We start from the raw sequence: 15,503 nt of genomic DNA, 5'->3' as shown, positions 1-15,503 counted from the left end.
TTACCTCACTGGACCACAACTTACGATCCGGTTCAAACCGACTGGCGACCACTGCAAGCTCGCCTGGTATCAGATCGCGAGGGCTGGGCTTCAAGCGATTGAAAATGCTGCCAGTGGATAGACGAAAAGAGGGTATATAACTGGCAAGACTATCTCATGGTTGCCTTGCACAAAGCTGATATGATATTCCTTCCAGAACTGGAGAAGAAACGAGCGCGGATCGCCGAGTTGCGACGTGCGAAAGAGGAAAGGAAAGTTGCCCTCCTGGATGCACAGAAGAGGGACTCTGTAGGTATAGTCTCGGGAACGGTAACAGCACTTGAGAACATGGGCTGGAAAGTGTTCACACGCGCTCTGAAACCCAGGGAAGCCGACAAGGGACAGGAAAGACATCGACGACCTCGTTGCGTCGCTAGTCGGAGACAGACCGAGCTCAAGGGCTTCCAGTACCGATGAATTACGATCCTCCTCACCATCTCTCTCATTCACTGAGCCACGAAAGCATGATGAAAGGGAGACAAGAAGCTTGCGACAAGACGCAGAACCGCAACCGGATGCTATTGCTTCCGCTCAGGAGAAGTAGGCTTCCTTTGCGCGAAGTTTTTTCATATTACCTATATTCTAACCTTATCATTAACGGCGTACTCAGACCCCAGCCAACATTAGCTTCCGCTGAATTCATTTTTCTAGATGTTGCGCCAAAAGTATGGTCCGGCAGCCCTTGAGCGTTCGATATTGACTCTCATTTCCGTTTTGATAGGAAAAAGTAATGTACACCAAAGAGATTCAAACTGAGACTCTTTATGTGGAGGAGGCTGGTACTAGTGATGTCGAAAAATCTCAAAAATCTGCCAATACGCCAGAATCCGTTGATGTGCTCGTCCAACCTATCCCGGCCTCCGAGAACATGTCGACTGTTGTAACGCCGCAACCACGAGGTATATTACTCCATCTCTCACGATCAGCGAATCCCGCTCTAACGCGTCGACTCTAGAGCTGTCAGAGGATGAGCGCAAGGCGATCGTAGCATCGGAGACCTTCCTTGATTTCTTTGAATACACCACTAAACTGGTTGAGCGGGCGTTGAGTGACACAGCATATGACTTTATGACAGACTACACCACAGGAGATTCGGGTGTCATGTGAGAAAGTCGTTGCGTAGAGACTGGTAAGGTGTCTGCCAGTTCTAATGAGTAATCGGCAGAGATCGCGCTGAAGGGAAGACTGTGAAACTGTTCTGCTCATTCTCTGATGAACGATGGACAAGAAATCGCTCAGTAACTGATGTCAGCTGGTCACAAAAGGTGAGGCAACTACTTTTTTTCGTTTGCGCATATCCGCCTCTACTGAGCTAGTTCCTCTCTCCAGCACCCAGAGTTAGTGTTAGCTTCCTGCGGAAAAAACCACGCCGCGATTAGCGAGCCAGACGGGGTCGTACTCATCTGGAACCTGCATTTACGGGACCGACCCGAGTTCGTATTCCAATCTCAGGTTCGTGCGAGCGTGATTTCGCCTATCCCGTTGATGACCTCATTTACTCTGTTGCGATTTGATAAACAGTCGGATCTGACTGTAGCACGGTTTGCGGACTTCCATCCAAATTATATTATAGGAGGGACATACTCCGGACAAATTGTCATCTGGGATACGCGTGCCAAGAATTTACCGGTGCTCAAGACGCCCCTCTCCGCTGCGGGTCATACCCATCCCGTATATTCAATGACGATTGTGGGCACACAAAACGCACACAATCTAGTATCTGCATCAACAGATGGACTTGTCTGCTCGTGGCAATTGGATATGTTAGCTCAACCGACGGTACGCGGAGTGCTGTTCAACCCGCAGTTCTAATGTAGCTGACGCCTAGTGATATGCAGGAGATATTGGACCTCGTTCATCCAACGCACGCCAAAACCGACGGTGTATCTGTGACAACAATGGCCTTCCCACATAACGAAACGGCGACCTTTTGGATAGGAACAGAAGAAGGTAGCATTCATCAAGTTAATAGATATGACCGAGCTGGAAGGTTTGTGAGGAAATGATGTGAAGATCTGCGCACGGATTACGCACTAAAGCAAAATTGGTGAGCAGTAAAGCAGGGGTCAATGCTCAGGATATATACAAAGGACACTACAGCATGGTTACCGGATTAAATTTTCATCCACCGAGCGGCTCTGCGGATTTCTCAGATCTATTCTTGACTTCGTCCGTCGATTGGACTATCAAGCTGTGGAGAGCCAAGGTGGTAGCTGTGCCAATTCAGCAGTCTCATCAAGTGCACTAAACAGATGTGAAGTCAATTCAAAAGGCACCAACATCTACACAAACTATAACCCCTTTATATTCTTTTGAAGAGGCCGACGACTACGTATATGATGTACGGTGGTCCCCTGTACACCCGTCAGTTTTCGGGTCGGTAGATGGAAGTGGACGCTTCGATCTGTATGATCTCAACCAAGAGATGGAGGTGGGAGCATTTGCACATATCCAAACTTTCAACAAGCTGAATTCATTTTCCTACAGGTACCCATCGTCAGTATGCGCGTAGGACAAGGACATGCTCTCAACAAGCTTGCTTGGGACAAGGAGGGACGGCGAACTGCCATTGGATCGTCGGATGGCCAAGTTTTTGTGTACGATATTGGAGAGGTGTGTTCCCTTTTCAGATGGCCAACGCAATCAATGTCATGGGCATCTAGTATACATATGATTGACCATTTTCTTCACCAGATGTCCCAACCCCGGAGCGATGAATGGGCTTTATTTCAACGCACTTTAGCCGAGATTGAAACCAGATAGTTGTTTATATACTGTATCTAATTGTATCAGAATATCACGATGTTGTGTAACCCATCTTTTGCCAATGAGAAATCATGACTAGGGTCACACCTCCTAACCTATCGAAAAGTGATGGAAACCTTTCTCTTTAGTTATATTGGTTATCAACTACTTCTTGGTCTGGCCAGTTTGCACAGCATCAATGTCGTTGCTGTGAATCTACCCAGCACATCCTCAACTCGGCAGGGTCCGTATCCGGTAAATTACATTTGTTAATGAGGAAGCTCGGTACTAACGTTTCGGTGGAGCACCACTCGGTTGCCATTACGGTCAAAAAACTGTGGATAGGCCATGCTCCGCAGAAATGTTTCATGCGAGATCATCTACCCACATCGGTGTCGTTTTCCAAGCAAGCTCGTTTGCAAAATGCCAAAATACCGGCCACCCATGCCACGGCCTTTTGCCAATCGACAGTCGCCACCTGCTGCCTAAACTCTATCGTTCGGAAGGTTCGCAATGATTCAACATTCAACTTGAAATACCGCGTGGACCCATCGTACCCGTTGCTATTCACACACTTTATAAGTGCGTCTACATCAGCTGTCGCATGTATGTGCGGTCCAGGACAACCGATAAACAGATTTGCGTTTGATCGTAATTGGCTGTTAGTATCACCTCGTCTCTCTACAGGTACCATCGCATCAAAAAAAGTCTCGTTCCGAATGAACTGCGTGCAAATATTTTGCAATTCGGTCAAGGTCCATTCCATATTATGGCGACCGACGTGCACATGAAGGCCGGTAGAAGCGTCACACCTGACATTCAAGGCCCGTAAAGCATGTACGATTCCTTTGATTTCTTGAATCCCCGTCCCGCCATGCAAAATAGGCGATACCAGTTCCATGCCATATTGGCCCTTAGGCGAGTCCACCAGAGTGCTGTCCCGTAACACTTTCCAGTATGGTGTGCATTGATGAGTAAACCTTAATGCATTTGTCAACCAGAATGCTCAAGATAAACTTTGGGATGAAACCGGCCTTACCATACTACTCTTGCATCAATATCAAATCGCTCTTGCAGCTTTTCGGCAAGTTCATCCCGCGGATATGGAGACCATATCTCTATCTCAACTCCAAAGGTGAACTCTGCAGGAACATGTGAGGTTGCGTCGAAAGCAAATAGTGCTTCTAAGGAGGCCTTGTGCAGTGACATTGCATAATTTTCAAACCGGAAGACTCTGTTGGGACGATGTCGACGAACATGGTGAGGTTACGTTAGTGGTAATAAAAAGAGGGTTGTCGTCCTAAGGCAAAAAAAAATATGCAGAAAAACTTTTCTGCAAAACTTGCGTTGGGTTCCGAAATTAATTAATCACGTGCTAAAGTTGAGCAACCTTGTTTTTACCGAGTTTACAGATTCTGTCAAGCGCTCTTCAACCGTGTAGACGACGTCAACGACCGCAACCATCTGTGGAGTTAAAATAGCAACACACTCCAGAGCGGATGGCCGATATCTAAATACTTGTCTTCAATCCAGATGCAATCGATCCAGAGCGCAGAGCTGTGTTCTTCGGTTTCCGGTTGCCAGTGAAAAGGGTGGTGTATAACAAGTAAGGAGCTCCAGAATTTTTGCAATTCAATCTATCATAAGACTCCCATGCTTGCTATAAAAACATGGTCAATTGCTCAGTGAATTGGGTGAAAGAAGATAATGGCTGCACGTCTAACACTAGTACTATTGATGAATCTATGGCTAAAATTCCCTGCGATCACTGAAGCCAGCTACAGTGCTGCAAGCCAGTCTAGCCTCGTCTTCCCTAACATGCATGAATCCTGAATTCAAGGAAACGCGTCAAAGACTAGCACCCTGGCTTTTTATACCGCGGAAAAACTGCAAATATTGCACAATGAGATTAGAGCTAATAATTGGTCGGGCGCACCGCCGCAATACCTTGGAAATCTCTGCAATCGCCCTCCCAAATCCACCAGGCTCACTTATTCCCGCGTCTCTAATCCACCCAGGTAATTTCTGCTTTATGCGCTGCTGTCCGTAGCGGTAATCTAATAGCACGATCGCCGCATAGTCATCCCTATGGCGAATCGCGCGGCCTGCCGCAAATCCTCAATCAGCATCAGTCGAAGAGTGAACCGTGGTTCGGGTTTCAGCTTACCAATAGACTGATTTACAGCTTTCATACACAGGTTTTCATAGTAATCATTGGCTACCGCGCCGTCTAAACCCCGTAATGAAGCACGAGCTTTAACGTAATTCAATTTCTCCTTCAACTCCTGGGAACGGATGTTGGGAAACGGTAAACCAACCATAATGACCAGTCTAAAATTATTTCCGGCCATGTTGAGTTTGTGCGCCACATGCAAGCAGACGTTTGCAGATCGCCAATGACATTACCTTCCCAAATCATCTGAAAAGCTGGGGCTAGTTAATACACTGTACCGGAAGAACAGCTCTATGGCTCAAACGCTTACTTTATTCCTTCACTCATTTTACCTCCAACGACCGCAAAGAGAATGGCACCCGTGTGCCCCTGAACGTATACGATTAGTCATAACATCCCGACATATAAGAATACAAATGTTTCTTACCTGCCGATTGCTAGTATTTCGGATGCATTGCGCATACGCCGTCAAGGTCGTATCAACCAGGACACTCTGCTTCGGCTCTTTGAACACCTGCGATACAAATCAGTTTGCCAGCATGACATCATGAAGCAGTCTCCAATCGTTTATAATGTTGTTCATACCTGTTTCTTACTACTAATTCTAGAAAGAATTCGTCCCATTTGCCATCGATTATAGACCACTTCGAGATAGTCGTAAGAGGCGAAGAAACAGACGACTCCCCCTGGAGTCACATTACAAAAATTGGCAATTGCACCACCCAGCTCATCAATCTTCACAATGGATTCATAAATTCAGAGCTGCCAGGAATAGTAAAGTTGTCCAGCAACCCACAACCTCACCATTTTCCCGTCATTCCGCTTTTCAAACGTGAAGTCAAAATCAATCTGGCTGGGACCTTTAGCGACGATTGTAGTTAACAAAGACGTTGGGGGGATTATGTGTCCGCATGTGAATCGAGAGATACGGTCGGTGGGAAGATATGGAAAGAGCTGAAAGAACCGTTGAGAAAACATAGTAACTCTTCGAAAGCTAGGATTTGTGGTACCTCATCTAATAAGTCTTGTACCTGGGGCAATACTTGATTGATATGTAACCTGATAACAAACTATCAAGGGGCTTGATATCTTACCGGCTCCATTGTCCCGCCAGCGAGGACAACCGCTCTAGCATCCTCCACAATGCTGCGAAAGCAGTTCGCTGGGTTGAGTAAGAGATACTTCAAACTTGATGCACTCGAATCAGCTTCTATCAGCAACATATGACTATTGTCGCATGCAGTCGCTCTCGCCACCGGGACCACCTACCACTGATGTTTACCACAATGCGCCCTTCCAAGTCGGGATTGGTTAGCGACATCAAAAATGTCTCCACCGGCTTAAGCGGAGAAACATGTTTAGGCATAAAGTCTGTCGGTTTTGTTGGTTTCAACAAATATCTCAGTCTACAATCGCCGTTAAAGAGCACCCCTCTATGCTGCTTCGCTTACCAGTATCCTCAGAATCTGCAGCAACTTTAGGATCTTCAGTTTTTTCGGCAAATCCTTGCAGCTAGTTAGATCGTCGTTAACATGCGTTTTATTGTGGATAAATATTGGGCAGGACTACCTTTTGAGCAAGCCTGCTGTTGACGAGATACTTTTCAATTTTGAAGAGGCTTGTAGGATGCAGAATCAGCTTCCCACTTTATTCCCTTCGCCTTTCCTCATTCGTCTACCTACTTAATGTGATCAATATCTAAATCATGGACGAAGTCATTGGTCCTTCGGATATACGATTGAGCTCGCTCTTGACCGGTTAACATTAGTGATCGACTTCTGAATGGATTCATTGAGGCCAACGGCTTACCTTCAGACATCAGCGGTCTGAGGGCCCTCTGCAATGCCTTTATCAATAAAAGTAACTGGCGGATATATGCAAGGTTTTTCCCCTTCAACCGACTCTTGTACTTCTGCAAGTACGATTGCAATTGGGCTTCCGACCGGTTAAGCTGTGGCACGGATCCTGTAAACAATAAGAAGGCACAGTGAACTCAATTTTCCTACCACCGCACCTGCCGCGAATCCAGTGAGACAGAATGAACGGACGTGATGGCATCTACATCAACGACTTCATTAGAATTACGGTGCCTCTCAGACGGTGGCAGTTCGCCAACTATACCAATTAGATTATGGGCTTCGTCTTGAATTTTTAAAGGTGCTGTTACGCTCATGTATCACCCTTAGCTAAAGATCTTTAGATAACATACCGATAATCACGATATTTCCCTTGACCGTTATCCCAACGGATTCTCGAGCTGTCTTCTGCAGTAACATAGAGTAAGGCAAAGTGACCACCTAGTTTTTACTGTTACAAAGGACGGTGGAAATTGTTAAAAAGCGCCAATATCGCACCTGGGATGTCCGAACAGCGTAGCGAGAGCCGAAGTATGGGCAGGTATCCTGCCGTTTTCCCGTTTCAACAATCTCCTCTATGTCTCTACGATCGCTGTTAGAATCCCCGTACTTCCAGCAGTAAAACTCTTCAATGCAATACCGAATGACTGCATGGAGATGGTCGGTGAACAGTGCTCTCTTCTGCTGATCTTTGCTAAGGTACGGGCAACAGGACCCTCCTTGTTTCGAGGTGCCTGCTAAACCACTATAACAATTTGCCGTCATCCAATTGCCTATGTGGATGTTTACACACCTTTAATGAGGTCTAAGCACTTGTCGTTCATACGGGACACGGATTTTAGTTGCTTTACGCTGTCGTTGATGCACATCGTCTGGCGCGACCCGAGGGATACGGATTTCACAGTTTGATAGGCTGTTTTTTTCATTTCCTTAATAAATTGAGATATCTGTGAATGCGTTCGACTGCAATAGATAATCTTCATCTCGTCGCGTTCATCTTGATGATCATCAGAGTCGGTTGGGTTGTCCGCAAGATCACTAAATGGTACGTGAAATAGCGTGTTGATTTTCTTGGAAAAACGATGCCTGAGAGTTCAGCTAAGTGGTCAACATCCTACCCCCTTGTGCCCGAAGCTTCTGGGTCGCTCTCGTACTCGTCCACTAAAAATTCTTGAGGTTCTTCTTCGCCCTCGTCGTTGCAATGATGATTCTTCTACATCAAAGGTAAGGGACAACAAGGTTGCATGTAAAATGTTGGAATGTCACCACCAACCGGTCGTTTTACAGTTCGTCTCCACCCATTCTCTTTCTCCGCCTGCCGAAGTTCCTCGAGGCGTTGTGCTCGTTTTCGCTTTCTCTCTGCTGTGTATTCCAATTCGCGCAAAGCTTCCTTTCTCTCATGCTCCAAAACCCAACTAGGTTCTGCCCAACAATAAGGCGTGCAGCCGACTGTGAGTATCCAACAGAGTTCTTTTTCGAAAATGCCAACATACCATCGGTACCAGAATTGGATATACCAGGCTCATTGGGGACACATTTCGCATATTCCTCCACTTCCAATTGACGATGGAAGTCGTGCAGCCACTTGAGACTTCCGCACAGAAGGCTTAAAGACTTTCCCTACTTATTTGAACAGAGTCAGCTGGTTGTCCAACACCGTCTTGAAAAAGTACGAACCGTTCCAGTTGGGCTCTCCATTATCATAACTTTCCCAAGACTTAGACCCTCGTAGAGGCTGAACAAGGACGTACTCACTGTAAGTACATGAGGTCGATGTTTCAAATATCTTCAACGTTGGACATTTGTAACCTGTTCATAAATGCCAGCTGTATCGGCCATGGGTCGAAGGGAAACAAGAACGGACTGTCTCCTGTCAAAACTACAGATTTCCCTGGGCTTCCCCCAATGCCCGTTTGATCATCCTCTTTTTCAATCTTCGTCATGGTATGGAGGAAGTTTATGGATTTAGATCCACCATCAACTACGAGCAGTCACTTGAAGTCAACGCGAGCTGGTTTGACATCCTGTTAATCACCCAGGTTGCAACCACGTGCGTCATATGACTCTGAATTACTGATGACGTGATGAGCATTGCATCCCCCTTGCTTGCTACTGCACTGGTCGCCCAGCATCTCTCTCGAAATGTCGACAGACAAAACCAACACCACAACTGATGAGATTTACTGGGGTCCTCCACCAGCTGAATCTAACTCTGATGATGGTGCTTTCAACATCAGAGACTATATTCATCTCGAATCTGATGAATCAAAGAATGACGACGCAGGGCCTCCTAAATTCTCGCGATCGCACACGATGCCAAACCACAAAACATCAGAACTATCGAACGAAATCAGATGGCAAATTATTGGAGCTCACCGATCCAAATGTAGCAACAGACATATTGCCAGAACCCTGGATATTCCTCAACCTATGGTTATTGACACAATTTTGAGGTGGAAATCTACTGGTTGCACAATACCCCAAAAACAACCTGGTCCTCTGAGCAAGTGTACACCTGAGCAGTTGGATACAGTTAAATCAGTTGTTAAAAATAGTAAATAGCCCTGTAACAACTCCAATATGAGCTTGAGTTAAATTTTCAAGTTATGCTCCATTACAACACTCTGCTATTTACTGTATACAAGCTTGGCCTTTGCAGATAAAAGGAGGGCTTGGTGCATGGAAAAATGTAACTGGATAGTACAACAATGGAAAAATCCTTATTTTAGTAATAGATTATTTACTATCTTTAAAGAATATGAGTTGGGTATGAGCCTGGTGAATATAACAGATATTTGTGAGAAAACTGTATTCCCCAAGTGCAGCATTGGGATGAGGGGTATGTGTATATATATAATAGTTTGGGGTGTAATTGGGCAGTGTGGAAGTGGAACTGACCCTTTAGTTACTTTAGATGGAGGATTATGTTAGCTAGTGAGGGTATATTCCTATAAGGAATGCATTAGTGATAGAGAGTAGGAACAGAGTGAACTCTACTCTTGTATAGATGTAAGTCTATTGTATGTTAAGAAGTCACTAATGAATGTACTAGCTAGCAATGCAAAAGAAATCTAGTGACGCGTGTGGTGCAGTGAAGATGCACCCACATGGCATAGCGGTTAAGTGGCTTAGAGGTCTGCTACCTGTGATTGCTAACAGATTAACTGGTCAGGTATACTGTGAGGTTCTTGAAAAGGATCTTTCACCCTATTCTTATAATTTTTATAAATATATATAAATTATATATTAAGAAGATAGTGGCTACTGGACTGTCATGTGTTGGAATTAATTGATTGATTTCATCAAAGTTGCCATGGGATGGTAACTTGAATAACTTAGTGAGTTATTAACTTATTGACAAGACCAAGATGGTTTTAGAAAGCCCTGAATCTGTGCTACAGGCTTGGCAAAACACTTTCTTAGTTAGTTGCTTTATCCCAAAATTAGAGGTTGAAGTCAGGTTGTCATCATGTGATCTGTACTGTATTTAGGACCCCCATTTTTCTTTCTGTAATACAACTATTTCACTGCTCTTTTGACACAAAGCCCCCAGAGACATTCTCTAGTGATGGCACAGCTTCTAACACAGCTATCCACCTCTCAGGTGCACCCAGTCTAGTTGTAGGATAATGTAATGACGAGGATGTCTTCGAGAGATCGCGAGTAAGCCCAAATCGGACGCGGGAAGCACGAATCGCGTGACCAACTCCACCGATTGAGTTACCGCGACCGAAAAAACCGGTTCGGAGAATGGCAATTGGCGCATTAGATTTCAGCATGCCTCATACAACCTGTGGAGGCCCGAGCCAGTGCGGAAAAGGAAGAGATCGGTACCGCCACCAATAAATCAGTTGCGGTGCAGCGACACCCATTAGTTTAGTTTAGTTTAACAGTTTATCCAAGAATCTTGTATAAAAAGGATGTATTCAATAAAATAAGTCGGGGGCAGAAGCCGTAGCAACACAAAATCCCCATAACTCGCTTCTCAACTCCAATCTTAGGTTAACAGGAACCTAACAGAGCGCTTCAACGGCCTGATCACCCGTACCAAAGCCTCTAAATCCTGCTCGGTTCACAACTAACCGACTCTCCTTGCCTCTCACCCCCAAGTTGCTACCGACGCCCAAAGAAAGGATTCGGAGACTATGATTCCTAGTACGGCCACCCCCATAACCTGCTAGGAGACCCAAGTCATCTTTACCGTAGTCTACCAACAAAAAATCCGCTACATGGTGGAGAAGCGCGACGAACCGCCTTCCCCTCTCAAATTCAGCTGAAAACCTTATTCGGTCATACCGAAACTCTTGCGCAAACCGAGATCCGCTCAGGTAGCTACTCAGAAACCTTTTCTCTCGTTTCGGAGACAGAACTTCACGAAACCGAGAATGATGCCGGTCGAACGCTCACCAATGCGAGGCCGCTCACCTGTGATCCAGACTCGTAGTCAGGGTCCTGCGGAGGACGTCAAAGTCCCTCCCGCAACACGCCCAAGGCGTTCAGGGACCACTTCCGTCGAACCGGAAGCCCCTAACTTGGCCACGATGGCCTCTGAAGTGGCAGCGTTAAAAGAAGACATTGCCCGCTCGACTGCTGCAACGCAGTTGGCAACTCAAAACCTTACGGAACAGCTTCATAGGCTTTCCGAACGTCAGACAGCGGCGGATGAGCGCCTCGCACGAGCCTTAGAAGCCCTAGCGCATTGCCCGCTGCCTGAACAACCTCCCATAGCACGAGCTACAAGAGAACGGTCCGCAACCCCGTGGGAAACGGCGGACACACCAAGGGAGCATACCGAACCAAGTTTTTCAGGTGCGGTGCCTCCAATCCAAGTGCCAGCGGCCCCGTGGGCCAGCGACACCAAGGTCGATTCCTTGAAAGCAAAGGACGTACCCGAGTTTATGGGCAGAAGAAACCAAGACGTTGAAGAATGGCTTAACAAAGTCCAACTTCTTCAAAACGTTAGCGCAACGTCGGATGCCAGGATGGTACAGCTCCTACCAGCCATGATAGCCGAGAAAACCCCTGCTGACGCTTGGTTTTACACTCTGGAAGCCCAGGAAACTCGCTCATGGACCTGGAAAAGGTGGAAGGAAGAACTGCTTCGAGAGTTCCGAGACCCCCTAACTGAGTCCAAGTGCAAAACTGAATATGTGCACTGCCATGTGAACCCCAAAGAATTTCGCAGCTTTCTTGCATTCATTGACCACAAAACTCATCTCCGGCACCTCACATATGGTGACTGGGCAAACATAGAATGTCCCGCTGACCAGCATTTCGACCTAATAGTCGAACAATTGCCCAGCGACATCCAAATCATGGTCAAATCCTGTAACATCATGAACCTGACCAAATTAAAAGACTTCCTGTGCCTTTATTTCAGCTCTGATGACACCAGAAAATGAGACCCTTGCTACAGCGGTGCCACAGAAGCTCAGAAGAAGTCACAAAAGACCAGAACCAACAAAGGCCCTAAGCAGATGGCTCAACATAAAACCAGAAACCCCGAAAAGGGTCACAATGGTCTTCAGAAGATGGTTCTGGACCCCAACAAGGAACCACTGGCACCCTGCAAATTCTGTCAGAAAAAGCATTGGAATGTTTTCTGCTGGCAGAACCCGAACCGAAAAGATCCTGAAGATGGAAAGAAGGGACCATATGGAGAACCCATGCCCGCAGGTTGGAAACCCAAACAGGAGTCCAAGAAGTCTTACATAGTGGAGCTGGACTTGACGTCCGCTACCACTGAGACTCTTTTTTTGGCTTTGGAACTGGAAAGGACAGCCGCCGCTAATCAAGGATTCCACACCATTGGATTCTTTCATTCACCCAAGCACTTGGAATCAACAATTTTGATGACCGCACCTCTTTCCGAGGTCACAGAGACTAAGGAAGAGGACCCCTGCATGCCCACACAGGGCTGGGACCGAGTCTGGGACAAAATAGCCATCATCTGGGGCACCCTGCAAGTGGCTCTGATGATGGGCAACAACCCCCGTGTGCTCAGCTTCTTTGCCAAAGAACCGAAGCGAGGCACCAGGCACCTCGGGAACAACCCCTATGCAGTCGCATGGAGTTCCCACCACCTCTACATCACTGCCACAGCTGAAGCTAACAAGGATCGAATCCTGCGAAAGGTCTGAGAAGATGGTACCCCTCGTTTGATCCTCCTTGCCTGGATAAGGCTCGATGAGCACGAGAAATTCTTGATGTGGAGCTCTGAAGATCCTGTTATCTTTGATTCTTATGCCAACCTGCAACTGGTGGCATTTCTCCTGACAGGCAATATCATTCACTCAGACTATTATTATCGTTGTGGAAACCCCAAATTCCTGCACATTAAAGACCATCCATGTCTCCAAAGACACGAAGAGAGTGAATGGATGCATATAGTCATGCTGGCTATTGAACAAGTTGCTTGCCAGAATAAACCAACAAAACCACAAAATGACAAACCTAGAGAACACTTTGAGAGTTTGATCAAGGCTATGGAAGCAACAATTAACGACATCGCGCCCCATTTCGAGGTCGCGGTGCCTTCTATCAATGCCTTCTACATGGTAGATTTAGGCGATGTACTCAAAAGCCAGACCAAGACCCAAACGCAGCCTTGCTGGACACTAGCCATCATTGCTCAGCTCTGGGCACCTGTGGTACTAGACACAGGAGCCTGCGAGTCTCTGATTTCTGACACATACCAGGGCCTTCTGTTCTCCGAAACCGATTTGCAGGATGTGGAAATGATGGCTTTCAACGGCATTGGTGGATGTATCTCATCTACCAAGACAGTATACCTCGAAACTTCCCTCAGAGGCTGCAGAGGAGAATACCTGACTTTCCGCACCTATTTCTGAGTCATTGCATATGGGAAACCTCTCATCATCCTAGCCAACAATGTTCTGGGACATTTGAAACTCCAAATCTTGGTTCAGGAACCCCTGTTACCCAGTTTCGCAGTGACACTCAAGAATCTGGACATCCTTATCCCTTGCTTCATAACAGATGAGCTGGACACTGATCACATGCACAGCACACCATACAAGACCAAGCAGGGTGAATTCATGAAGGATGTGTCAATGCCATGGCTGACCAAAGCCAAAGCTCAGAAGTCTAGATTAACCATGTTAATCACAGGACAGATGCGCATGGCAGCCCAAACTTTTCTCATCAAAAACCCTCTTGAGGCCACTGCTGCTAGCACAACGGCCCCGTTAGGCCTCAAACTGTCCACCGCGACCCATAATTCGGTCGCGGACCCCGAAGAGAACATTTCCGAAGAAGAATGGCAGACACTTCGGAACAAATGGAACCTCAACTCTACAGAGAAGGCTCCAGGGGCCTTTGAAGCCCAATTAAAAGACGCGGAACATTTCCACGTCGATCTCAAATGACCCAAACCCATGGTCTGGGCCCTAATCAACATTCTATGACACTTCCATCAAGCCTTCAGCTATGAGGGTCATCTCATAGGGAACTACACCAAGATTCCTTATGCACCTCAATTTATCTCAGCTCCACCACCCCTTTCGAGGCCACGGTCGTACTCTCCGTTGGAGCGGACAGCCCTCGAGACGGAGCGAGACACCATGATGGGGCTTCAGAGGTGGAAACAAACCACCGAAGTAACCTTCGCCAGCGATCCTGTTATTATTCGCTACGCAGACAAACCCCCGCGGGTAGCCTTCGACTATCGCCGAGCCAATGACTGCATGGCCTGGGATCCATATCCCTTTCCCATCATGCTCGACATCCTGAACTGGATCGTCGCAGTCCCATTCCGATACATATCAGGAGGTGACGCAAACAAAGGATTTTACCAAATTGCCATCACTGATACGTCGGTACGCAAATGGCTCGCGATCAGACTCCACGATGGCATCTACGAACCACTTTTCATGCCCTTCGGACCCAAGACTGCCCCCTCGCACTTCTGTCGGGTGATGGACGACACCTTGGGTCCCTCCAAATGGCGAAATATCAACAACTTCATCGACGATATCCATACACGAGCGGAGACAGCTGCGGAAGCCCTAGATGCCATCGCGGACTGGCTCGACCACTTTTCCAGGGCCAAACTCACCCTAAGACTCGACAAGTGTCAATGGCTCTTTCACCAGCTCACGGCCCTCGGTTTCGTTGCCTCTTCCCAGGGCCTCGCTACCGATCCAGACAAGGTCGCAACCATAGTCGATTGGCCACGACCTAAATTTATTGGTGACCTATGGTCCTTCATGGGTCTCCTTGGGTTCTATGCCCAATTCATCCCTCGCTACGCGGAACTCGTCCGACCCCTGCAAGACGCTATCCAAGAGGGCGTTCGTGAATACCGAGACCTTAAAAAGGGTCGCGCTGACCCAAGGAAAGGAGCTGAAAAGCTCAATTCACCGTCCATGCTTGACACGGCAGTGGCCCCAACAATCACAGCAACCGGAGCCCGATTTGAGGTTTCGCAACATCTTAAATCTAGCTCCTCAGACCTACTGGCGGTCAATCTATGCCAATCATCGCTGGCCGACTTGCCCATTGACCCCTTTTGTGTCGGACGCCTTGCTCGCAAGCGCCCCGACCAAGGTCTGCGCAGATTCGTCGCGAAGCGTGAAGTTTCATGGACCGACTCCCGAAACTCTGCCTTCGCAGCCGCCAAGCAGGCTCTGACAACAGCTCCAGTGCTTGCGGCACCCAGAAAAGGGTTC

The 15,503-nt window shown here is 47.2% G+C and overlaps 5 protein-coding genes across 5 annotated transcripts; 3 read left to right on the top strand and 2 right to left on the bottom strand.

The window, feature by feature from the left end:
* The first annotated feature begins 39 nt into the window (after positions 1 to 39).
* On the top strand, positions 40 to 2,856 carry SPPG_08565 (uncharacterized protein). Its single transcript, XM_016756712.1, has 14 exons — positions 40 to 132; positions 197 to 292; positions 366 to 579; positions 650 to 704; positions 761 to 938; positions 995 to 1,142; positions 1,205 to 1,304; positions 1,369 to 1,491; positions 1,561 to 1,818; positions 1,878 to 2,029; positions 2,095 to 2,245; positions 2,300 to 2,470; positions 2,527 to 2,652; positions 2,734 to 2,856. The coding sequence occupies exons 1-14, from the start codon at positions 105 to 107 to the stop codon at positions 2,800 to 2,802; spliced, it is 1,869 nt and encodes a 622-aa protein (XP_016604000.1). The 5' UTR covers positions 40 to 104; the 3' UTR covers positions 2,803 to 2,856.
* Positions 2,720 to 4,081, bottom strand: SPPG_08564 (uncharacterized protein). Its single transcript, XM_016756711.1, has 2 exons — positions 3,824 to 4,081; positions 2,720 to 3,764 (listed from the first exon to the last, which is right to left on the bottom strand). Exons 1-2 carry the CDS (start codon positions 3,991 to 3,993, stop codon positions 3,161 to 3,163), a joined length of 774 nt encoding a protein of 257 aa, XP_016603999.1. The 5' UTR covers positions 3,994 to 4,081; the 3' UTR covers positions 2,720 to 3,160.
* A 551-nt stretch (positions 4,082 to 4,632) lies between these two features.
* Positions 4,633 to 8,756, bottom strand: SPPG_08563 (DNA repair helicase (rad3); the record flags this gene model as incomplete). Its single annotated transcript, XM_016756710.1, has 26 exons — positions 4,633 to 4,671; positions 4,732 to 4,889; positions 4,952 to 5,115; positions 5,191 to 5,211; positions 5,268 to 5,326; positions 5,385 to 5,471; positions 5,543 to 5,692; positions 5,762 to 5,911; positions 5,968 to 5,988; positions 6,052 to 6,167; positions 6,227 to 6,328; positions 6,409 to 6,469; positions 6,527 to 6,575; positions 6,640 to 6,706; positions 6,767 to 6,908; positions 6,972 to 7,015; positions 7,079 to 7,099; positions 7,167 to 7,254; positions 7,312 to 7,396; positions 7,454 to 7,547; positions 7,607 to 7,851; positions 7,932 to 8,026; positions 8,087 to 8,235; positions 8,307 to 8,433; positions 8,491 to 8,548; positions 8,623 to 8,756. The coding sequence occupies 26 exons, from the start codon at positions 8,754 to 8,756 to the stop codon at positions 4,633 to 4,635; spliced, it is 2,526 nt and encodes an 841-aa protein (XP_016603998.1).
* Positions 8,757 to 11,201: 2,445 nt separating this feature from the next.
* On the top strand, positions 11,202 to 12,953 carry SPPG_09552 (uncharacterized protein; the record flags this gene model as incomplete). Its single annotated transcript, XM_016757727.1, has 2 exons — positions 11,202 to 12,178; positions 12,230 to 12,953. The coding sequence occupies 2 exons, from the start codon at positions 11,202 to 11,204 to the stop codon at positions 12,951 to 12,953; spliced, it is 1,701 nt and encodes a 566-aa protein (XP_016603997.1).
* A 66-nt stretch (positions 12,954 to 13,019) lies between these two features.
* SPPG_09551 (uncharacterized protein) lies at positions 13,020 to 14,201 on the top strand (the record flags this gene model as incomplete). The annotated part of the gene is made up of 2 exons (XM_016757726.1): positions 13,020 to 13,578; positions 13,666 to 14,201. The coding sequence occupies 2 exons, from the start codon at positions 13,020 to 13,022 to the stop codon at positions 14,199 to 14,201; spliced, it is 1,095 nt and encodes a 364-aa protein (XP_016603996.1).
* Between the last annotated feature and the right edge of the window lie 1,302 nt (positions 14,202 to 15,503).

Source organism: Spizellomyces punctatus, assembly GCF_000182565.1.
Source record: "Spizellomyces punctatus DAOM BR117 chromosome Unknown supercont1.23, whole genome shotgun sequence".
Classification (NCBI taxonomy): Eukaryota; Fungi; Chytridiomycota; class Chytridiomycetes; order Spizellomycetales; family Spizellomycetaceae; genus Spizellomyces; species Spizellomyces punctatus.
The sequence above is the reverse complement of the archived record's forward strand: the minus strand, read 5'-3'. Positions and strand labels throughout refer to the sequence as shown.